Genomic DNA, 23,531 nt, shown 5'->3' on the forward strand with positions numbered 1-23,531 from the left:
CCCAGAGCAGGGCTCCCAGTGCGGGCCAGAGGGATTTTGTCCTGGTGCTGCTCATGTTGCACCTGTGGCTCAACAGAGAGCTCCATCTCCAAAGCTGGAATTCACCTAACCAGCCAAAGCTGGCACTGCCCGGCCATGGATTCTCAGAGACGCCGGTGTCGGCCAAGAGCGACCCCCCTTCCCGCTGGCATGTGGAGGGCGGTGTGCGCACACGCATGACGGAGCTGCCTGGGTGTCAGGTTCCTGTTTTAGCTGGTTCCATTTGAAGGCCAGTGTCTTGTTCCCAGGGCTCAGCTGTGTGCGCTGGGCTGAGCGATGGCCATGCAGGCCAGCCCCACCTCGGAGTCGGGGCAGCACCGTGGGAGCAGAGGGGGTTCTGCTGGGCCCCGGTGCTGCTGCAGTCAGGGCTCAGGAAGCTGCTCACAAAAGCAGAAGTGCCGTGTACTGCTGTGTGTGGGGGGGGACTTTTGTTTTTAACCCTCATTTCCTGTGCGTGGGCTTCAGAGCTCGGTGACACGGCTCTGCACAGCTGGGGCACAGGCAGGCTCCTTGGACGGGCGTGCGGAGGGCTGCCGTCCCCAGGCTCGGGGCAGCGCTGGCAGGAGCAGGTGGGCTTCCCCCGCACCCAGGCTGTCTCCAAAGGTGAGTCCGCTCGGCCGGGCCTGAGTTCACTGTTGCTAACTCCTTGCTGCCCAGACTTCTGCCCTCCCCTCCACTTCCTCCCAGGCTCCCCTCCCTGCGTGCCTCCTCCCATTCACCGCTCAGCCCCAGCCACCTCCCCTGTGCCCACCCTGAGCAGGCCAGGCCTGCAAAGCCTGAATTCCACCCTGCCAAGCATCCAGCACCCTCAGCTCTATTGCCATCAGCCTCTGAGGATCAGGCCCTAGGCTGGTAAATCCGACAGGGAGGGGCGCAGCCTCCCTGGCAGTGCCAGCAGGCTGGTCGCAGGAGAGAAAGGACATGCTTCTGCTTAAGGCAATGGGGGGGCAGGACTCCTGGGTTCTATTCCCAGCCCTGCCAGAGAGTTCCTGTGTGACCTTGGGCGAGTCACTCTTAAGCCCTGGGGAAGTGTCTGAATTGTGGCCCCCGTCTGCCGCGCTCCTGATGCCAAGGGTCTAGGCACTGCGGGTCCTGCTGCTGCTGGAGCTGCATGAGATGGAGCCAATACGAGGTTGCTCAGCTGCCCCCAAACAGGACCAAGGCAGGGCAGCTCCCCCCTGGGGGCGCTACAGTAACATTGGAATGGAGGAAAATAACGGAGAGGAGCTCCAGGGCTGGAGGAAAACTGGAAAGGGGGGGAGGGTTCCTGGCAATAACTCTCTGGCCCTTAGGGGTCAGCCAGGCATACAACACCTCTAGGAGGAGTCTGAAAAATCCCAGCCCCTCCCTATTCAGTCATAACAAGAGACTCAGACCCCTGTGCAGCCTAGGGGTCAGAGCACGGGACAGGGAGCCTGTGACATACCAGGGTACAATCCAGACTAATGAGCAGCTCAGTCATCCTGGCCCTGCAACCTTGGGTGCCTTATGATGCCTTTGCTGAAGTGGCTTCCACCTGGGCCACTCACAAACAGCTTCCAGCATGCGCCACACCCTGTGTGTCTGTGTGTAACTGCAGCCTGCCAGCCGCACTGGGGTTACACGCTCTGCTCTCACCAGCCTGGGTTATATTGCAGGGTGACACCAAAACACCCCCAGTCTTAGACGGTCCCTCAGTAATGTCTGTCCTCTCCTGGACAATACAAGCTACATTAAGTCTATTTCTTTAATAGAAATAATATGCACACACCTTGCCACCCCAAATGAAGTCTGTCAGACACTTTAATTTAAACACAGTGGGTTAGATAAAAGAGTCAAACAAGTTTATTAATTACAAAGAGAGCCATTTTCAATGAGTACAAGTAATGAGACATAAAACTCAGAAATGGTTACAAGAAAAATAAAATTAAGACATTTCCTAATGCTGAACGTAACAAACTCTATCAGATTCAAGCAAAGTTTCTTACCATATCCTTTCAGCAGCCTTACCGACCAAACCCTGGAGGTTAGGACCCTTCTCCCAGAATCCAATGAAGGCTTCTTTTGTTGCTTCAGGTGCAGTGAATGTGATGGGCAGGGAGAGAGAAAGAGGGGACCTGTGGGGTTTTTGTCCTTCCTTTTTATAGTTTCAGTACTCCTCTTGAACAACATTTCCAGGTGGGCACTAGAAGTCAAAGAGTCTGCATGGAAGGATGTTCCCTGCTTCTTTTCCCTCATCTATTTAAGCTTCCTTTCTTTCCCTTCCATCTTGATGACTCTGTTTACTGCTTAAATGCAAATTAAGCAGAGGACACATTCCTTTGTTTAGGACAAGCCTGTTTGCCACCCTCAGTTTGGAACATGTTTTAATAACGCCACGCAGTGGACTCTTATAACTTCACATACAAGGTTACCACACAGGTTTTATCAGCACGTTACTGATCAGCAAATTATGAGTTTTCAAATGATATCTCACAAGGTGTACTTTGTACAAAGTTTATTACAATAGTGTGTCAGGTGTGAGTACAGAGGCACGTCATTCTGTCACGGAGCCGAATTCTAATCCTGATGCCAACACTAAGGCCAGTGCCCGTGTGCCTTTCCCAGATGCTCTCCCACCCAGGGCCTGAGAGACTATTAGGACATTACTGTATCCCCCTGCCCTAAATCCCCCTGAAACCCATGTACCAGGTCCCAGGGGCAGGATCACTCTGCCCTGGCCTAAAACGAATCAGACTCTCGCTCAAGCCTTCACCCAGGTCTGGGCTCCTACTTCTGGCTCTAGGAAATTAAAATAACTGCTCCTGGGTCCCCTTGGAACATGAAGAGCTTTTTATCTGGGGGAAAACAGTCAAACGAAGCATGACAGCCCAGGTACAGATTTACCTGTAAGAACCTGAGCCACCGTAAACTGTGTGTCAGGAGTCTGGATGGCCTCACGGGCAGGCGGCCTGAGCAGAGATCCAGGACTCCACAGGCTTGTCTTCCAGCAGAGTTAACTTGAGTTACACTTCCAGCATCACCCCTCACTGGAGTCCCACAAAACCCTTCACTCCTGTGATGGTGCTTTTTACACCAGCTGACTGCCCCCCACCCCCACCCCCAGAGCACAGGCTGACGAGTTGAGCAGTGTGGTGGCAGGCTTGCTCCACTGGACTGCTGCTCATCCTCCAACGCCTTTCTACAGTTCTCCCCCGCGCCCCCCCTGTCCAGAAAGGACAAACGAGTTTCCACTTACTGCAGAGCCAAGCTCTGGTGCCACACACGAGGGAGGGCTGCGCCCAGTGTGGACACAGCAGGTGGGATTCTGCAATGTAGCCGCTCTCACGTGAGCAAGGCTAATTTGAGTGCAGATAACTCGAGTTAACTGTGCAGTGAAGACAGATCCCAGGCTGTTCACAAGCGCGACCCCTCTAAAGCCCTCTTGTCGTTCTCCTCCCGCCCAAAGAGAACCGTGCACCTGCCTGGCCCAGCTCTGCAATATCCGCTCCAGTCCTGCTGGCCCAGGACACTGGGAAGTCAGCTCTACCTGGCATGACTAACGGTGCCATGTGCCGATGGAGATCTCAGCCACGTTCCACTGCTGCTAATGGCAACAACTGCCAGCTCGGCACGATTACCTCCTCCACTGCTCCAGCCCCACAGATTCACTCCACACAGAGCCAAACCGCCGAGTGGGGAACCCAGAGCTCGCTGCCCTCTACTCTGAGGAGGATTTCATTCCAAACCACGGTCCCCTCGCCCCTCGGGCCGGGTGACCCCCCCAGGCATAGTCTGGCCAAATCATCGGCACTTTGGGGGAGTCAATACTAACCTATTGTCATTGACACAGAACAGAAGCCAGAGTCCAAGGGCAGTAGAGGGAATTATGGGTAAGCAAGATGTGTCCAGGAGGCTAACTAGAGAGGGCTGTTCCCCTTCCCCCAGTAGGGAGCAGAGCACCAGCCCAAGGGAACATCCGCACTGCCTTTTCTGTGGCGCTCAGATCAGCTGTTTGGCCTTGGGCTGAGCTCCAGCTGGAGCCTGAATGGAGGGGGCATAGGGGGGATGAGATTTTGGCGAGGGCGGGAGTCGGACTGAGCACGGCTGGGGGGGACGTGTCTGGGAAAGGCACCGGCACCCAGCCCCACTACGAGGCCCCGAAACAGGGGCGTGGGGAACCCCGCTGAGTCCCATCCCTTCCTCGCCCGCAGCCGCAGTTACCAGCTTGGCAGTAGGTGTCCGGAGCCTGCTCCAGCCCGGGACAAGTAAGTGGGGAAGGAGCCGGGGGGGACGGGGACAAGGCGGTGCCAGCTTGGAGGGGTCTGGGGACCCCAGGGGGAGTGGGAAAGGGACCAGATGCGACACTTGGGGCAGTCACACCCCCCCCCCCTCCAACCCTACGGGTGGTATCTGTCTGGCACCATAGGGTGAGCCCCACGTGCCCAAGTCTGCAGACCCAGGCTCTGCGCTCATTGCCGTGTGGACGTACTCTGCCTGCCGGCCTGCGCCTGACGGCCCCACCAGAGAGCTTGAAACTCCTTGGGCTTCGGCTTATCGTGTTGCCTTTTGATCTTTCCTTTGGGGGTCGGGGACAAAGGAGTGGGGGTCTGCACCCCAGCAGAAGGGGCTGTGGGTTTAGCCTCCTAACCCTGCTGGCACTTCCCCTGGGTGTAAGCTTCCCTGACTCTCCCCCCATTGCTGGCCCCCGGGCCCTGGGATAGGGAGCTGCTGCTCCAAACAGCCTGCCCTCCCGATGGGCGATTTGTGGGAGCAGGGGCGGGTGTGGGGCCAGGGAGGGCGGCTGCCCATGGGAGAGGCCTGGCTAGTTTGCCCCCGGCTCTCAGTTCAAACAGGAGCTGTGTTGCCCTCCTCAAAATGACGCTCCATCGACGCTGGCTGTGCTTTCTGTGCCCAGGTGGATGCTGGTTCAGGATCGGCGGGGAACAGGCCACCTGACACCTCCTAGGGCTTGAGGCGGAAGGAAGGGGCCAGACGGGCCAATGGCTGACGGGAACGTGCCCATCAGCACCCTGGGAGAAGCTGCTTTGGCCAGGCTCTGCGAGCTCCTGGACAACTGCAGCCGGGGCTGGAGGAAACTGGCTGAAATCGCCGGCGCCGAGAAACGCTTCAAATGCAGGTGGAGGGAGCGCGGGGCCACAACGGGCTTCGGGCACCGATATGGGCAGCGCGGCCACGGGCAACACGTCAGTGCAGCGGCCTTGCCAGCCTGCCCGCCCCAGTGTGTGTGCGTGTGTGCAGAGGTGGCCAGTGTGTGTGTGTGTGTATGTGCACATGCAGGGGGGTGATGCAGGTGATGCTCCTGGATATGAGTGGGTCACACTCTGTGTGTGTGCGTGTGTTAGGGGGTCAGGGTGTCATGGCAGTGTAGGCCTTTGGTACCTACCTACCTCAGTGTGTGTATGTGTGTGTGTGTGTGATAGCAAGAGCTGTCCAGTGTAGGCCCTGTGTGTTTGCATGTGTGTAGATGTTACAGGACAGGCTGTAGGGGGTGTAGGGTGTGTGCTGACCTAGTGCAGGCTGTAGGGGGTGTGCTGACCCAGTGCAGGCTGTGGGGGGTGTAGGGTGTTTGCTGACCCAGTGCAGGCTGTGGGGGGTGTAGGGGGTTTGCTGACCCAGTGCAGGCTGTGGTGGGTGTAGGGGGTTTGCTGACCCAGTGCAGGCTGTGGGGGGTGTAGGGGGTTTGCTGACCCAGTGCAGGCTGTGGGGGGTGTAGGGGGTGTGCTGACCCAGTGCAGGCTGTGGGGGGTGTAGGGGGTGTGCTGACCCAGTGCAGGCTGTGGGGAGTGTAGGGGGTGTGCTGACCCAGTGCAGGCTGTGGGGGGTGTAGGGGGTGTGCTGACCCAGTGCAGGCTGTGGGGGGTGTGCTGACCTAGTGCAGGCTGTGGGGGGTGTAGGGGGTGTGCTGTCCCAGTGCAGGCTGTGGGGGGTGTAGGGGGTGTGCTGTCCCAGTGCAGGCTGTGGGGGGTGTAGGGGGTGTGCTGACCCAGTGCAGGCTGTGGGGGGTGTAGGGGGTGTGCTGTCCCAGTGCACGCTGTGGGGGGTGTAGGGGGTGTGCTGTCCCAGTGCAGGCTGTGGGGGGTGAAGGGGGTGTGCTGACCCAGTGCAGGCTGTGGGGGGTGTAGGGGGTGTGCTGTCCCAGTGCACGCTGTGGGGGGTGTAGGGGGTGTGCTGTCCCAGTGCAGGCTGTGGGGGGTGTAGGGGGTGTGCTGTCCCAGTGCAGGCTGTGGGGGGTGTAGGGGGTGTGCTGTCCCAGTGCAGGCTGTGTCTGTGACTGCACCAACTCACCTGCGCTGGGTCCGGGCTCCTGGGAGCCCTTTGAGGTGAGGTTCTCTGTGGTGCATGGCTCCTTTCCCCTGAGCTATGGGCACTGTCTCCGAGACCCCACTCAATGCTCTGCTCCTGGTGCTGCAGTGCATGATGGGACCTGTAGTCTCTGTGAGCTGCCTTCCCACATTCAGCATCAAGCTGGCTGCATTCTGTGCCCTTGGGCACACACGGGGCGAAGTCGTGTTGCCCCCAGGCAGGCTGCTGTGCCCAGCACTAGCAGGCTCTTGGAGGACAGATCTCAGCCCCATCTCATAGAATCATAGACTCTCAGGGTTGGAAGGGACCTCAGGAGGGATCTAGTCCAACCCCCTGCTCCAAGCAGGACCAGTCCCCCAACATTTTTTGCTCCAGATCCCTAAGTGGCCCCCTCAAGCATTGAACTCCAACCCTGGGTTTGGCAGGCCAATGCTCAAACCACTGAGCTACCCCTCCCCCCTCATACGCTTCGAAACGATGCTTGAACCCTCCTTTCTGTCTGTGATTGCCATTCTTTGTCCCATAGGTGGGTTTCACCAGATAGCGTCAAGGCTCGGGATTCATTGAGATCCTGCCAAAGAAGTGCCAGGCACGCTCAGGCCAGCAAACCCCTCCCTTTGTGTCTGGGCTTTAATAACAGGCTGGCCCGGAGATCACAGCTCTGGCTGAGTGACAGAGGGGCCGTGACAAGCGTTCACAGCGTCCTGCCCAGCAGCTCTCTCCGGGAAGCTCAGCCCTGGAGGGCACAGTCCTCGGTGCTCCAGAACCCACACCACCAAGCCCCCAACGCCCAGTGATGCTCAGATGCTGGGTTTTCGTTCCAGTCCCGTCCCTGCTCCTAACCCATGAAAAGTCCCGTCTGTACGCAGCTCACCAAGTGCTGGCTGCGAAGAGCAGCCTGGGCAGGGGGAAGGGCAGGATCTGATGGGTGATGGTTGTGCCAGTGAATGTAAGTGTGGGGCCCCCGGGTGCTCTAAGGACGGTGGGTGTCTCAGCCTGGATCCCCTACCCAGGAACGTTACCCCGGCTGTAGCACGGCTCCTGCGTAGATCTCAAGGCGGGTTAGGATCATTATCCCTGAGACACAGGCTGTCCCGCAGGGCAGAGCCGGGCTGAGCTGAGCAGCTGGGTCTCCTGTGTCCCCGTTTCCCGCCCTCTCCACCAGTCCACGCGGCCTCCCCCCCAGAAGCTGAGGCTGTCACAGGATTGAAAGGGTTAATGTTGTCCTGTGTTTGCTGTGGGTTCCCAGCGAGGAGGAGCTGGAGATGTGCTCCCTGAAGGTCCTGGAGCCCTGCGGGAGCCCCAGCCAGTGCCTCCTGCAGCTGCTGTCGGAGCGGGACTGCACCCTCAAGTACCTGCTCTGCTGCTTGGAGAAGATGGGACACACCGAGGCCTTCCAGTTTCTCTCCAGTGTCGGTAGGGCTGGTGGTCGGAGCAGGGTCTGGGGGTCAGGACGCCGGGGTTCTGCTCCGTGCTCTAGGGTGGGAGTGGGGCCTGGCGGCTGGGACAGGGGGTCAGGATGCCGGGTTCTGCTCCCCGCTCTAGGGTGGGAGTGGCGCCTGGTGGCTGGGTCTGGGGGTCAGGACTCCTGGGTTCTGCTCCTGCTCTAGGGTGGGAGTGAGGCCTGGCGGCTGGGTCTGGGGGTCAGGACGCCGGGGTTCTGCTCCCCGCTCTAGGGTGGGAGTGGCGCCTGGCGGCTGGGTCTGGGGGTCAGGACGCCGGGGTTCTGCTCCCCGCTCTAGGGTGGGAGTGGGGCCTGGCGGCTGGGTCTGGGGGTCAGGACACCGGGGTTCTGCTCCCCGCTCTAGGGTGGGAGTGGGGCCTGGCGGCTGGGTCTGGGGGTCAGGACGCCGGGGTTCTGCTCCCCGCTCTAGGGTGGGAGTGGGGCCTAGCGGCTGGGTCTGGGGGTCAGGACACCGGGGTTCTGCTCCCCGCTCTAGGGTGGGAGTGGGGCCTGGCGGCTGGGTCTGGGGGTCAGGACTCCTGGGTTCTGCTCCCCGCTCTAGGGTGGGAGTGGGGCCTGGCGGCTGGGTCTGGGGGTCAGGACGCCGGGGTTCTGCTCCCCGCTCTAGGGTGGGAGTGGGGCCTGGCGGCTGGGTCTGGGGGTCAGGACGCCGGGGTTCTGCTCCTCGCTCTAGGGTGGGAGTGGGGCCTGGCTGCTGGGTCTGGGGGTCAGGGCACCTGGGTTCTGCTCCCTGCTCTAGGGTGGGAGTGGGGCCTAGTGGCTGGGTCTAGGGGTCAGGGCACCTGGGTTCTGCTCCCTGCTCTAGGGTGGGAGTGGGGCCTAGCGGCTGGGTGTGGGGGTCAGGACTCCTGGGTTCTGCTCTCGCTCTAGGGTGGGAGTGGGACCTGGTGGCTGGGTCTGGGGATCAGGACGCCAGGGTTCTGCTCCCCGCTCCAGGGTGGGAGTGGGGCCTGGTGGCTGGGTCTGGGGATCAGGACGCCAGGGTTCTGCTCCCCGCTCTAGGGTGGGAGTGGGGCCTGGTGGCTGGGACGGGGGGTCAGGATGCCAGGGTTCTGCTCCCCGCTCTAGGGTGGGAGTGGGGCCTGGTGGCTGGGACGGGGGGTCAGGATGCCAGGGTTCTGCTCCCCGCTCTAGGGTGGGAGTGGGGCCTGGCGGCTGGGTCTGGGAGTCAGGACACCGGGTTCTGCTCCCCGCTCTAGGGTGGGAGTGGAGCCTGGCGGCTGGGTCTGGGGGTCAGGACGCCGCGGTTCTGCTCCCCGCTCTGGGGTGGGAGTGGCGCCTGGCGGCTGGGACGGGGGGTCAGGACACCGGGGTTCTGCTCCCTGCTCTAGGGTGGGAGTGGGGCCTGGCGGCTGGGTCTGGGAGTCAGGACACCTGGGTTCTGCTCCCCACTCTAGGGTGGGAGTGGGGCCTGGCGGCTGGGTCTGGGGGTCAGGACGCCGCGGTTCTGCTCCCCGCTCTGGGGTGGGAGTGGCGCCTGGCGGCTGGGACGGGGGGTCAGGATGCCGGGGCTCTGCTCCTGCTCTGGGGTGGGAGTGGCGCCTGGCGGCTGGGTCTGGGGGTCAGGACTCCTGGGTTCTAAGCCCCGCGGTGGGAAGCTAGGAGAGGGCTCTGTTGGAGCAGGGAGCAGCAAGGCAGAATGGCGGGATTCCAGGGTGTGAGCTGATGGCTGGAGCTGGGAACCAGGATTCCTGAGGGTGGTTGGAGAAGGGGCCCCAGGAATTTACCGGTGAAGGGAAATTCTGTGAGGGGAGTGTAATGGGAACGATCTAAAACTACAGCAACTGACACACAAGCTGGATTCTTGCCCGAGGCTACGTCTACACTGGAAACGCTGCAGCCGAGCCCCTCCAGCGCTTCAGCATAGACACCCTCGCCGCAGCGGGTGGGGATCTCCCATGGGGTGCCTAAGCCCCCTCCCCCAGCGGCGGTGGCTGCGTCGCTGGCAGAATTCTTCCCTTGGCTTAGCGCTGACTGTGCTGGGGGTTTGCCGGCTTCACTGCGTTGCTCAGGGTGTGGATTTGTCACATCCCTGAGTAACGGAGCTGGGTTAACGTTTGAGTGTAGACCGGGCCCGTGACATGTTCCTGGAGGGGCCTGATTTCCCAGGGAGCCCAGGGGTTTGTTCTTTCCTCTCTTGCAGTCCAAGAGTCCATCAGGATCGTGGTGCAGCCCGAATCTCAGGTGGTTACAGAAGGGACCCGAGCGTCTTTCACCTGCTGGGCGACGGGGCCCCCGGGACTCAGCTACCAGTGGTTCTGTGGGAAGCAGGAGGTGAGGCTGGGGGGAGGGAGGAGGGAAAAGGGAAAATCTCCAGGCTTAATAAATTAATCAGTCAATAAATCCACAGCAGCAGCAGGGTCTAGTGGGAGGAGAACAGCTGTGCCACTGACACACTGAGTGGCCTTGGGCGAGTCAAATTTGGGGGACCCAGCTTGAGACATGACGGGCCGAGCAAAGCACCCCCAGCTCCAGCTGAAGCCAATGGATTCATTCGTGCCTGGACAGCGCAGGCAATGCTCAGAGCTCTGTGTCAATGCTAGGCGGTATCATTAGACCCTGCAGCCTCCCGGCACAGCCCCCTGGGCGGGGGGGACACGTGGGGCTGGATGGAGGGCGCAGTGCCAAGAGGCTGCGTGGTTTCTGCCCCCTTAGACCTGGCATGTTTTATTTCGTGCCTGTTAGGTGCCTGGTGCCACCTCCCCTGAGCTGGTGATTGACCCAGCTACACTGCAGACCCCGGACTGGTACATCTGCCGCGTTAACCACAGGGCCAGCTTCGCGTTCTCCAGGTGGGCTCGGCTCCAGGTCAAGCAGAGCAGCAGCCCTGCCTCAGGTAGGAGGGCAAGTCACGGGGCTGTTTGCAGCAGCGGCAGGGAAAGCAGCCGGCAGGGCCAGCCAGGCAGTTGAGCTGTCTGGGGGCAGCTCCAGTCTTGGCACCGTGTTGACTTGCAGATTCTGCCCCCTGGGCCTGGCCGAACCGGGAGGGCCATGTACCATCGATGTGGGTTTCATGCTTGGGCCTGGGATGGGCCTGCTGCCCAGTGGTACCAGCTGTGTCCTGTCCTGCCGTCCTTTTGCATGCCGGACTCCCATTGATCCCAGCCCTTAAACAGCCTGCCTAACAGGCTGGGGTCACCAGGGCCTTCCTGCGAGTGTCTTACAGCTGGGGAAGGCAGTGTGGTCTAGTGGGTAGTGCACTGGACTGGGACTTAGGAGTCCTGGATGCTATTCCTGGCTCTACCAGTGGCCTGCTGGGTGACTTTGCCCCTGTGCCTCAGTGTCCCCATCTGTAAAATGGGGACAAGGCTCCTGCCCTTCTTCGTAAAGCGCCGTGAGCTCTGTGGATATAAAGTGCTAGATGAGGGCTCAGGATTGCTGTTATGATGATTAACTGAAGGGGCCTGGCCAGTCTGGTCAATGCCCCAAGTGGTGCTATGAGCAGAGGGCGACCTGGGCTCTGGGGTGACACAGTGCCCTGCTGCTCAGACTGAGATGGAGCAGTGCCTGCTGGGATATGTAGTCTCCACTGGCTGTGCCTCCGTATTGCCCACCTGCTGCAGGACTGCACCCGTGGCTGCCCTTGCATGAGCCTGCCCTGGGGCCTGGTCCCACATGAGGACTCCTGTGCCTGCGGTGTCCTGCCCCAGGCTAGCACTCTGTTCTCCACCCCCCTCCAGCGAGCGGCTATTGCCCGACAATGGTGGGACTGCAGATCCTCTGTCAGCCCCAGCCCTGCACCTTGGACGAAGGGGACTCCCTCCAGCTGCGGTGCGTGGCCATCGGGAACCCACCGCCCCAGTACCAGTGGTTCCGAAATGGGAGTCCGATTGAGGGGGCACGGAACTCCCACCTCCAGGTACCCTCCCTTGGGGTCTGGGCAGGGGGTCCGTAATGGGGTGCAGCCTCTCGGTAAGGCGCTGTGGGCTCAGCAGCCCAAGGTGGGGGGGATCTGCAGTGCAGGACAGCGAGCGAGGGGTAATCCCCGGTTCAGCGCGCCAAGCCGAGCCCACCCGGGCACGTTCTGCTGCATTCAGTGCCCGCAGCCCCCAGCTCCCCAAAGGCAGATTCCTGGGGGCTCTAGTCACAGCGTATGGTGCCCAGAGTGCCAGGTCCACCCGCTGGAGCTCGCCTCTTCCTTTCCCCTCACTGCAGGTGAAGCTGGTGACGACCGCGGAGAGAGGCCGCTATGCCTGCAAGGTGTTTAACCTCTTCCAGGAGCTGTGGAGCCAGGACACGGTGGTGGAGATTGGTGAGGACTCGGGATCTGGTGTCGGGACTCGGGATCTGTAGCCACCCCCACCACAGGCCATTGGCAGGCTTGGAATGGGGCCTTCAGAACCAAAGCTCCATCCTCCATCACTCGAGCTAAAGGAGCAACTCTGTGCACGGGTAGCAGTAGTAGACTGTTACCCTCTGTTGACCAGCCACTAGAGAACAGAAGCCACATTTTGCTCGCGTGTTGGACCTTGGCTCACCGAGCCCGCAGGCAGCCCCCACTCCACCAGCCCTGCCCTTTGCACTCCAGGTTTGCTGCCCGTTCAACAAGGCCTCAGCAGTCCCTGCGGGAGGGCTCTGAGGCTGCCGGGCAGGCTGTGAAGTGATGTGGTCAGTCCTATGTGAAAACCGGATCATCACGTGGGACACATGCTAGTCACGTGGCTTGGTGCAGTGGGGGAAGGTGCTGGATATCCTGGCGAGGGGCCTAGGGCTGCCTTTTAAACCCAGGGATCTCAGCGGGTCTCATGAACAGGTATTGGGGGTCACGGCCACCCTGGCTTGCTCATAATGTTAAATGGATGGGGCCCCAGCTGTGTCCGGCTAGACTGCAAGGTGTGGGGAGGAGTTGAGGGCCCGTATTAAAATAATCCTCTCCCATGTTGGCCTGGAGTTCCCACCCGGGCACGGCCAGGGACAGAGGGTACATACCCCCTGCCCACCCTGGGCATTCCTGCCTGTGTAATACCTTCCCAGAGGCGTTGTGCGGGGAGCGGTCCCACCCAGCCTCCCCGAGGCCTGGGGGTGGGGGAAGAGACCCCAGCGCCTCCTTATGATGCCTCCTGTGCCTGTCTGCAAGCCCTGCAGGGAGGACGGGGTTTTGGGCAGGGACTGTGGCACGAATGATCTGTGGCCCCAATCAGCAGCCGGAGCCGGTGCTCCCAGGCAGCCCTGCTCATCTCGCCAGCCTCACGGCTTCACCCTTTGTTTTGTTCCAGGCCCACAGCTGTTTGCCTCCGGAGGCTCTTGGCGGGAGGAGGACGCAGGTAGGTGAGGCCCAGGTGGGTCCCATCCGGACCTAGGAGCTCCTATCTGAACACAACTCCCCTGGGCTGGAGGCTCTGGCTGTGCCTGTCACGGGGCAGGTCAGGCATTGTCACGGCAGCCGTGGCCTTTACATGTGCTAGTTAGTGGCCTGGACTTCTTTGTCCTCACCCAGCTTAGCTGGCTGCTGGGGGCCGAGTGCCTGCCCTGCGGCCCAGGGGGTGCTGCTCTCTCCATGGGCAAGGGAGCTCCTGGGACGTGTGTTGTGTTGCCGAGGTTCCCTCCCCACCGTGGGGGCAGGGTCCACCAGCCACGGTGCCTGTGTGGCGCTCAGAGAGCTGATCAGGTCTCTTCCTTTCCAGGGAGTGGCCCAGAGCACAACGGCTCCCGCCAGCTGTACGGTAAGAGGCCGCATCCAAGTCCCCAGGCCAGGCCTCCACTTAGAAATGGATCGAGAGATACATCTCTCGGCCTTCCCCCCTCTATACATGCATCCTCCTCCCTGGTGCCAATGCAGGGACCCACTCCGGACTGTTCTCCCAGCCAGCCCGTCTCAGCTGGCCCGTGGAGAAACATGTTTCCCACGACCAGGTCAGCTGATCCATCCTCATGTGGGCTCCTCCCCGTGGATTGGGCGGATCCAGCCCTGCCGGTGGACGTGAGAGATGGAAAAGCCTTTGCCACATGCCCTCCTGCCCCAAAGAGGCCCCAGCCCCGCCGCAGACCTGGCACCCGCTGGCAGGCAGCGAGCTGGCTAAAGCGTGGCCTTCAAGGAAGAGCCAAAGTCTTGGCTGGAGGGATGAGCCAGCTGGAGGGAGGACTCGGCCTTGGGTTGGAAGAGAGGTCTGGGCCCAGGGCTAGAACCGGGGGCCGGCTAGTCCCATCCCTGCTGTAGAGAACCCGTCCCCCGCAGGTGGGGCGAGAGGCTGTCTGGGGTGGTGCTGAGCGTAAAGGGGAGATAGAAGCCAGGCGAGGATGAACGTTCATCCCAGACGGCCCAGGAGGGTTCCCCTCGCTCCCTCCCCATCCCCCTGACGTGTTCCTCTTCTCCCTCTCCTGGGGCAGCCACAGACAAAGTGGCCCTGCTGATGGGGAACATGAACTACCTGCACCACAAGCACCTGAAAGCCCCCATGGTGGACGTACACGAGCTGACCAACCTGCTGCGCCAGCTGGATTTCAAGGTGGTCTCCCTGCTGGACCTGAGCAAGGACGAGATGCAGATGGCCGTCAACGAGTTCCTCCTCCTCTTGGACAAAGGAGTGTACGGTACAGAGGGAGCGCCCCACGTCGCTGGGCAGCGCTGGGAGAGCCGAGGGGCTGGCGACATGGTGTACACTGGTCTACGCTGGAATGGCCATTTCCTGCTGGGGCCCCGGCCCGTCTGGGCAGGCTGGGGGTGGGGGGGCGGAGGGGCTTCTTCACCAGTAAATACACGGGAAGATTTTCATGAACATTTCAAAGCTTTTCCCCAGTTTTTTTCCTTAAAGTGCCAAGTTTTAAATGGAGTCAAATTTTAAACTTAAAAAATGTTGCCCCCTTGGTGGAGGCGCCCGTTTCCTGCCCCTCTTGTGGCTGGGAGGTCGGGCAGCATCTCAGGGGCTCAGGCACTCAGGGCCACCGAGAGCGGGTTCGGGCCCTGGTGAAAATTTTTTTTCAGCCTCCCAGCAAGGGCGGACTGGCTAAATAGGGCTGACAAAGCCAGGCCCTGGGCCCCCTTCCGGATCGCCAGGCCCCGGTAATTTGTACTGGCTTCCCCACCCCTCATCAGCCCTGCAGGCAGTAAAAGCAGAGGATGGAGCATGTGTAATTAGAAGCTCTATCATTTCTCCTCATCGCCCTCATTCGCTTGCCCAAGTGCCAGAAGGGAGCTGGCACTGAGTGACTGTCACCAACTTGAGACGCTCTGGGAGGTGTGGGATCGGTAGCAGCCCGGTGGGGGTCACAGACGTGCTGTGGGGTGGTGAGGGGCCCTTCCTTGCTCTCACTACTGCTCAGCACCAGCCTGGGACACTGCGCCACCCAGCCCGGGGACCGGAGTCACGATAACTCAGTGTTATTATTAAACATGGCAATGGAGGGAGCGGCTGGGCCAGCCAGGTCGGGCCCTGTTGTGCTGGGTGCTGTACAGAGGGCGAGGCGCTTACCGTCTGAATGACAGGAAGGTAATGGGGCCATAAGGAGAAATGAGTGAGCGGGGGGGAGGGATGGGGCGACAGGCGGACAAACACAACAGGAGCTGTGCATCCCCTCGCTCGGCAGGTACAGTGGCCACAGGCCGGCTAGCAGCCACCTAGGAGATGCCCACAGGAGAGTGCCCCAGCAGACCCGGGGGCAGGAGGGACTTGGAGGCACCAGGGGGTGGCTGGAGGAGTCTGTCTGGGAGCCTCCCACTCGGGACAGGAGAGAGCTCACAGATGCTTGTGAGAGAAGCCAAGCATGGGGCCCTGGAGGATGGAGCGTTAGCAGCTCAGTGGGAGCTGACCTGAGATCAGCCCGGCGCCCGAGCTGTGGAAGGCTCTGTCCTTAAGGACAGGGTTCGGATTAGCAGGCGTCAGCGGGGTGGCACAGCCAGAGCCTGAAGCCAGACCCACGATCCTGCTGAAGGCCTAACGCAGGACATTACTGGGCTTCTCCTCCGATAGCCTGGCCAATAGAGGATCCCACGATCCACTGCCGCAAGCAGGAAAGGGCACTCCAGGCAGTATGACCCCAGGGACGGGAGGGGGGAACAGGGCGAGCAGAGGAGGGTTGTGTATAGGTCAGACGGAGACATGAGTGGGAAGCAGGAGGAGAACCCGAACTGGATTTCTGAGCCCCCCCGGAATGGACTTTGCAGCCCTGGACGCAGTGGGCTGCTAGGCCAGAATTAGGAGGGAGGCAGAGATGGAGAAGGTGTGAGAGCAGCTCAGACCGGTGCAGTTTGATGCACTCTGCTCCTGCTCTCCCTCCTCCAGGTCTGCTCTACTACGCTGGCCACGGCTACGAGAACTTTGGAAACAGCTTTATGGTTCCTATTGACGCGCCGAGATCCTACACCTCGGAGCACTGCCTGTGCGTGCAGAGCGTGCTGCAGAGCATGCAGCAGCGGCAAACCGGCCTCAACATCTTCCTGCTGGACATGTGCCGGAAGAGGTGAGCACACCAGAGCCAGCCGCCCGGGAGCGGCAGGGCCAGAAGCGTCCCTCGGCACAGCTGAGCGGGTGCGTACGCACTCCTGTACCGCGGACGGAGATGGGGGCAGAGGGCTTGGCTGCCTGCTTTGAGGGCCTTGGCTGGAAGGTACTATGTCAGTGCAAGGGTGTGTGAAAGCAGGTCCTTTCGCTTTCCGAAACATATCTACAGACGCTGGTGCAAGCACACGTGTGAGCATGCTATCAGGTGTGAAATATTATAGCCACACACACTGAGCTCATGCACACCATGTGTGTCCATGTGCACATATAGCTGCCTGTGGGCATGCGTATACCCAGCGAGTCCTACCCAGACGCACGCAAGAACACGCACGCAGAGGCAGCCACCGTGCAGTCCCACCCACAGGCGCATCGCCCCACTGCCCAGTAAAACCAGCCATGATTACTCATGGAAGGGGACACCTGACAGAGAGAGAGAGGTCCCTTGTCAGAATTAACTCCAGTGCTTCCCCGGCGAGCAGCCATCCCCGGGGTAACCCCTGTGGAAAGGAGAACAGCAATAAATCCACAGCCAGGGGCCGGAGCTCTTCTCCAGAGACTCTCTCGTCTAGCTCAGTGTCCTGTTGGCGGTTGCCTGGGTTCCCAGCCCACACACGTGTTCTGCGAGGGCACGCCAGGCGCCTGCTGTAGGGCATCGAGCAGCTACATATTCTTGGCCATTGAACCAGCAGCGCAGCCTGACTGCTGCTAAGCTGGCAAGTGCCATGTTGTGCCGTCGCTGGCAAATGATGCCGTTCCACCAAGTAAAGACACCGTAGCCTCCAGGCGCAGCAGATTGCGATCTAGGCGCCCGCTGTTAGTATCCGGCTCGTTGGCCAATCTAACAGGTCTTCCCTGGCTAGGAGTCCCGCAGTGCCGACGACGCTGGGCTGCCAGCTGGTGTCATTGTGTTGGCGCACTGGCCTCATGCTGAACAATCCATCGGGCTTGCACTGTTTCCAGCCCAGTCCAGGGTTGTTCCTTACAGCATGTTCTGCAGGGCTTTGTCCTGTCTGGGCCTGGGGACCCCCGCCCGAGGGACTAGTCCGCTACCTTCCAGAGCTCACCGATAGGCAAGTGAATAGCATGAAACCTTTCCTCTGCTCGTCTGATCAGAGCCCATTGGTCTGGCCCCAGCCCGGAGGTCCCCGAGCGACCACGGGCTGCGTAGGGTTCATGCCCCTCGTGAGGCGCTTCCATTTCTTTTCAGGAACCTGAACGATGACATCATCCCGCAGGTGGGGGCGCTGCAGGTCACAGCTAACATCGTCTTCGGCTACGCCACGTAGGTGCTCCCTGGCGCCTCCCGCTGGCCACAGTCACTCCTCACCTGTGTCCTCCTGGGGCTTGAGTGGGGGGACGGGCGCGGGGTCCATTTCAGGGGACTGAACCCACCAGTCAGTCAGTATTTGGAGAGCTGCTAGCAGGGGTGTGTTCTGCTTGGGCCTCCTGGGGTGACAATCCTTAGGAGAAAGGGCAATAATGCAGCACACCTCCATATTGCCTCTCACCCCAAGCTCTCCGAGAGGCAGCCTGGTCTAGAGGTTAGTGCACAGGGAGTCAGTGTCAAAAGAGCTGGGTGCGGTACCCCATTCTGCAGTACCTTGGGCATGTCAGGTCCCTGCTCTGTGCCTCAGGCTCCTTCCCCTGTCCGTAATGTGGCCGTAACAATTCTTGGCCACTGCTGTGAGCTCCTTGGCTGGAAGGTGCTGTGTAACTGCAAGGGACTGTGGCAGAGCCCTTTTAATTCATTACACATCACAGTCCTCCTGGAAGATGGTAGAGTTATCAGCCCCCATTTAGAGGTGGGGAAACTGAGGCACGGCAAGCCATTCCACCACCCACATGGCTGATCCGTGCCGAGCTGGTCCTGCCTCCCAGTCCTGGGCTTTGTTCTCCAGACAGCACTTCCCCCCTGCTGCATGTGCTGTGTATTTTGTTCAGCTCCATGTGTCTGTCCCAAGCCAGAACTTCTCCCCTATGTAACCTGAGGGGAGGGGGCGACTTTCTGGGGCTGCTGCCTGCGTCTCTCCCAGGCAGTGGCGCTGCTGAGACCCTGGTGCTTTGGTGCGGTAGGTACGTCTGCCTCTCAGGGTGGTGCGGAGCTGCGTCACGAGCAGGCTCTGCAGGAGTGGAGAGCAGGGGGATCCCCCCGCTGACTGGCCTTGGAGAGCGAAGCCAGGGGCACAGCTCCGGGGCCGGGGGCTCCATGAGAAGCGAGGCTCCGGTTCCCGTTGAAACACAAGGGCAGCAAAGTCCCTGCGGCCCTGTGAAAAACCCAGCGTTAGAACACAAGAGGATCCAGCCTCTCTTCCCCCCTTACCATGGCTATTGGGCTGCCTTGATAGGCCCTAGGCCAGGGGTGGGCAAACTTTTTGGCCTGCGAGCCACGTCGGGGTTCTGAAAGTGTATGGAGGGTCGGGTAGGGAAGGCTGTGCCTCCCCAAACCCTAACCGCCCCCCTCCCACTTTCTGCCCCCTGACTGCCCCCCTCAGAGCCCCCGACCCATCCACCCCCCCTGCTTCTTGTCCCCTGACCACCCCCTCCCGGGAACCCCTGCCCCAGGACCCCACCCCCATCCAACCCCCCCTGCTCCCTGACTGCCCCGACCCCTATGCACACCCCCACCCCCTGACAGGCCCCCCTGGAACCCCCTCTCATCCCAGCCCCTTTCAGAATGCGGCCCTGCGCACATGGGCGGAGGGCTCAGGAGGCGCAGGGGCAGCCGCGCAGCTGGAGAGAAGTGGCGGTTTCCCCTTTCTCCGGCCGGCTGCTCGGCCGCCCTGTGCTCCTCCTGAGTCGTTTGCCGCGCTCCCGCCACCCGCCCCGCCCACCTGCTCCCCTGAGGCTGCAGGTGAGCTTCCCTCCCTGCTCTCCCCTGCCCCCCCGTGCAGCCCCCTCCCGCGCTGGCGGCGCGGCGAGCTGAGGCTGCGGGGGAGGTGTGGACAGCGCAGGAGGGGCTGGGGCGAGCCTCCCCGGCCAGGAGTTCAAGGGCCGGGCAGGACGATCCCGCGGGCCAGAGTTTGCCCACCCCTGCCCTAGGCCCAGACCCAAACCTGAACTTCCCCAGGTTGTAAGGGGGTCTGGAGCCAGGGTCTTGGTTCCGGCCCATCTCTGGTGAGCCGTCCTGCCTGAACCCGAAGCTTCCTCAGGAGTCCGAATCAAGCCAGCTGATTCCCGGGAGCAAAGTCCCAGGACATTCTGTGCTGAGCGGGAGAAAGGGAGCAGTTGGGCGTAGAAGAGTCTTTGCCCCTCCTATGAAGGAGCTCCAGGCCTTAGCTCTCTTCCGTGCCCCTCTCAGATGTGCGGACGCAGAGGCCTATGAGCTGAGCCAAGGGGAGCTGTTCAACGGCATCTTCGTCAGCTTCCTGAAGCGATGGCTGCTGGAGGAGGAGAAGATCACGGTGCTGCTGGACAAGGTGGCGGAAGGTGGGTTGTCCTGGGGTGGGGCTAGAATGGCTCTTCCAGGCCAGCCCGTTACAGCTCAGGACTGTCTGCGAGCCGTCGACTCAGCGCTGTGCTGAAGTCATCTGCTCAGCCCTGGTTGTGTCTTCCAGACATGGGAACCCTGGAGATCACCAAGGGCAGGCAGGCGCTGGAGCTGCGGAGTAACCTGTCCGAGCGACGAGCCCTCACTGATCCAATTAAACCGTCCGAGGGCCCAGAGGAGTTCTCTGTCAGGAACCTGCAATGGGCCAAGGCCCATGGTGAGCACCGGGGCCCCGTTATCCCTGCTGAGAGAGCAGTGGTGAGAGGCCTGTCCTGGAGTCGGGGGGAAGGGGGTTACTCAGGGAGCCCCCAGGGATTGCAGTGACTCGGGGAGGTCTCAGCCCACGGAGCAGGCATTGCAATGCAGTTACCCGGAGAGCACGGGAGTGGGCAGAGTGCCGTCAGTGCAGCCAACCATGGAGAGCCAGAGCGTGAGGGGTGCACAGCTGGGCCAAGCAGGAAGCCTAGAGCTCGTCCAACTTCTGCAAATGGCTTTGCTGCTATTGGCCCAGCTCTGATCAGGACAAGCACTGCTGGGATGGTGAGTTAGTGTCACAAAGCAGCTGCCATCGGGGAGCTCCACACTGACCCTGGGGACAGGACCCAGAGCCTCCTCCGCTCCCAAAGCGCAGGCCCCTGCCATGTGAGCTGAAGGAGAATCTCCATGAATAGGGCCTAGGACACCTGGCTGAGCAGTTCTCATTCTGACCAGTAGGTGGCAGTGAGACACACACGCGTCTCATGGCCCATTTCTTTGGTTGCAGTGCTTCCTGAGAGCCGATACCTCCAGTTCGACTGCGGCGCTCGGGTACAGCTGGGCTTCGCTGCCGAGTTCTCCAACATCTTGATCATTTACACCCGCATCGTCGAGATGCCGCAGGAGATCACACGGTGCGAAGCAAAACTCACGGATGTCCCGGAGGTGAGAGGCCAGAGCCCTGGCTCGGGTTAACCGCGGGGTTGGGGGCTCGGCGCTGTGAACAACGGGGATGCCCAGGCCACAAGGGAGAGCAAGCGCTAGGCCAGGCCCGTTCCCACTGGGGCGTGAGAGCAGAGAGCGGCTCAAGCAGCAAAATCCCAGGCTGAGGACAGGCCAGTTCGAGAGGTCCCGGCTCCTGCTCCCTCTCTACAGGACACTGGTGAGATGCCAGACGACCATGCAGGGATGTCAAACAAGGGGACAGTACAAAGAAACTGCCCCTATGGCAGGAACCAGCCACAGTTTGCAGTCCCTGGCCCGGCTCCCACTTAGCGGCTAATTGGCCTTTGGATTCTGCCTTCGCTCCTGACGCCTTACTAGGAGAGAGGGCCGAGGACGGCGCACCAAAGAGGCTGACAGCCGGGCCCTACCTCTCAGCTCATTACCCCCTCCCTGGTCTCCCCAGAGGGAACGAGAAGCTTGCCTTATATAGTCTCCCCTTTCCCAGCAGTCCTTGCTGAACCTCGCTTCTGGACTGAACTCCGAAAGGGGCTGTGCTGTGCTCGCAGCCTCCCTTCGAGGCAGCTGCCTGTTACAGGCATGACATTGGTGCCAGTGTTGCCAACTCTCATGATTTCATTGCAAGTCGGTGGCACTGGGTGTGTTCCTTGAGCCCCAGCTCCTGGAGTCACGTGAAGATGCAGGAAGCTCACCTTTCATTTGGCAAGCGAGGACGTGTCTGTCCCTCCTGGCCGCAGTGAAAACGTGACACCTAAAGGCTTTGAGCCTGGAAAGCAAAGAACTAAACCCCCACCATTATTATTTTTAAAATCTCATGATTTTCAATCCAATCTCATGATTTTGGAGGGCGCCGATTCATGATTTCAGACCGCATGGGGTGGGTGGCACTGCAGCCTGGTGCCCTCATGCCTTGGCTGCCTTTGATGACAGTGCTGTCTCTGGCAGGAGCTGGATGTGGACTTGAAATTCACCAACAAGGAGAGCCCAGAGGAAATGGGGAGCAGCCTCTCCCTGGCCTGGAGCCTCAGTTTCCCCGGCTGCTGCCTCTACAGCCGCCTCTGTGGCCTGCAGAAGCTGAGGGTAAGTGCTGCCCCGTCCCGTCGGCGCTGTGCCCGGTGAGACTGCTGGCAGTGTAACCACATCCAAGGTGGAACGGACTCCAGCTCCCGCAGGGCCAAGGGCAGGGGAAAAACAATGACTGATCATGCAGAAGGAGGCCAGGTGAAGCCCTAGTGTACATGCACTGGCTCACGCCGCTGCCTTCAGGGGCCCTGACACCGGGATTCGGATCCTCCTCACCAGGGCACTCCAGTGCTGGGCCCCCAGGGGGAGGATTGCTGGGCTTTGCTGGAATGAGTGACTAACCTTTGGGGCAGAGACTGTTTGTACAGCACCTAGCGCAGCTGGGTCCCGGTCGGGGACTGGGGCGCCTAGACACCCTGGCAAGGCACATAATGAATAGCAGCCTCAGCGGGCAGGAGCTCCCGATGTTATTATGCCTGTTATAGTGAATGGATCCAATGCATCCCTCGGGTAACGTCCAAGCTATTATCTAGTGGCACCTAGAGTCGCCAGCTGGCAGCAGGGCCCCATTGCCTGGGCACTGCAGGGACACACGCTAACAGGAGCCAGACAAAGGCAGTAGCATCCACATTGCACAGCTGGGGAACCAAGCGGGAGAGAGGTGAAGTGATTTACCAAGGGCTGCACACGGAGTCTGTGGCAGAGGTAATTGACCCAGGTCTCTGGGGTCCCAGGCCAGTGCCTTCCCCACAAGGACTCCTGAATGGTGCTGAGTCACAGCTGCGAGGAGTTGGCACCGTCAGGAGTCACAGGACCGGCATTGGCCTTGTGGCTGGTGGTTAAGGAGAGGGCAGTGGGGAGCGTGATGTAGATGTCTTGTCACATGCCCACCTATGGTAACCCCGGCTCGTGGTGTTATTGCAGAAGGAACTGGCCTTCACCATCTGCCTTCAGTACCAATACAAAGGACTCGACGACTTCATTGAGGAGAGCCAGTCAGTAAATATCGGGAAACCACTGATTGCAAAGCTCAACCTGTGTGTCAGCGACGGGCCCGGGGCAAACACCCCACTGGCCCATGCAGACTCGTGTGCAGACGCCTTGGCCGGCTCATTCCAAAGCACCGGGAGCATGGAGACCTCCGAGTCCCCCGCTGCCTCAGAGGCCTACCGGAGTCTGCCTTGTGACTCGCACCTTGGCAGCTGGGGTGCTGAGGATGGCCAGTGGGCAAACACCCCCGAGGAGAACCTGAGCCCCGAGTTCCCAGGCTCTCGCTCCATGTAGCGCCCGGGGTCCGGCATAAACGTCTCCATCCACTTCTCTTCCCAGCGCGGACTGAGGGAAATCGCTAGGGTCAGATTCTGCCCTGGCCTCCGCCCCACACACGGTTAGCAGAGACTGGGAACCAGTCTGCAAATGGATCACTGAGCACCAGATAACACAGAGCTAGTGACAGGAATGAGAGTCCCAGATCCCAAGGCAGAAGGGCCCTCTGGGCGCACCTAGTCCAGGCTTCTGCAGCGCACACCTCACCCAGCAGGGGCTGCACCGGCCCAGGGTCCATCGGCCTCCCAGCCAGCCCCAGCTGGCCCCTCTGCACAGGATCGCAGGGAAACCCGGGCAGCTGCTGGGGAGTTGTACTGAGAAAATAAACGTCGACCTTAATGTAAAAGACGAGACCCTGCCCTGATGGGGGGCATGGCTGGGGGGGTGGGGGTTGGGGGTAGGAGAGGAATCACTTGCCCTTGAAGCTTCAGCTCAGATGCCCCCAGCCAGGGTAGTGACCACAACGGTGGCCCGGCTGGTGGCTGCTCAGCCAGTGCAACCCCCCCTTCGTGATGGGGAGTCCCCATCT

At 60.8% G+C, this 23,531-nt stretch overlaps 1 protein-coding gene across 2 annotated transcripts; it reads left to right on the forward strand.

The window, feature by feature from the left end:
• Positions 1 to 476: 476 nt before the first annotated feature.
• On the forward strand, positions 477 to 23,352 carry LOC123356044 (mucosa-associated lymphoid tissue lymphoma translocation protein 1-like). 2 transcript variants are annotated; one of them, XM_044999000.1, is made up of 18 exons: positions 477 to 642; positions 4,212 to 4,265; positions 4,916 to 5,137; positions 7,574 to 7,740; positions 9,933 to 10,063; positions 10,475 to 10,625; positions 11,470 to 11,648; positions 11,945 to 12,041; positions 13,006 to 13,053; positions 13,414 to 13,452; positions 14,117 to 14,320; positions 16,009 to 16,186; positions 17,435 to 17,509; positions 19,526 to 19,653; positions 19,782 to 19,931; positions 20,478 to 20,635; positions 21,599 to 21,733; positions 22,601 to 23,352. In XM_044999000.1, the coding sequence occupies exons 3-18, from the start codon at positions 5,001 to 5,003 to the stop codon at positions 22,958 to 22,960; spliced, it is 2,337 nt and encodes a 778-aa protein (XP_044854935.1). In that variant the 5' UTR covers positions 477 to 642; positions 4,212 to 4,265; positions 4,916 to 5,000; the 3' UTR covers positions 22,961 to 23,352. The 2 variants fall into 2 exon arrangements, with proteins under 2 accessions (XP_044854935.1, XP_044854936.1); XM_044999001.1 differs by lacking the exon at positions 4,212 to 4,265.
• Positions 23,353 to 23,531: the final 179 nt, after the last annotated feature.

Source organism: Mauremys mutica, chromosome 24 (assembly GCF_020497125.1).
Source record: "Mauremys mutica isolate MM-2020 ecotype Southern chromosome 24, ASM2049712v1, whole genome shotgun sequence".
In the NCBI taxonomy this organism is placed as follows: domain Eukaryota; kingdom Metazoa; phylum Chordata; order Testudines; family Geoemydidae; genus Mauremys; species Mauremys mutica.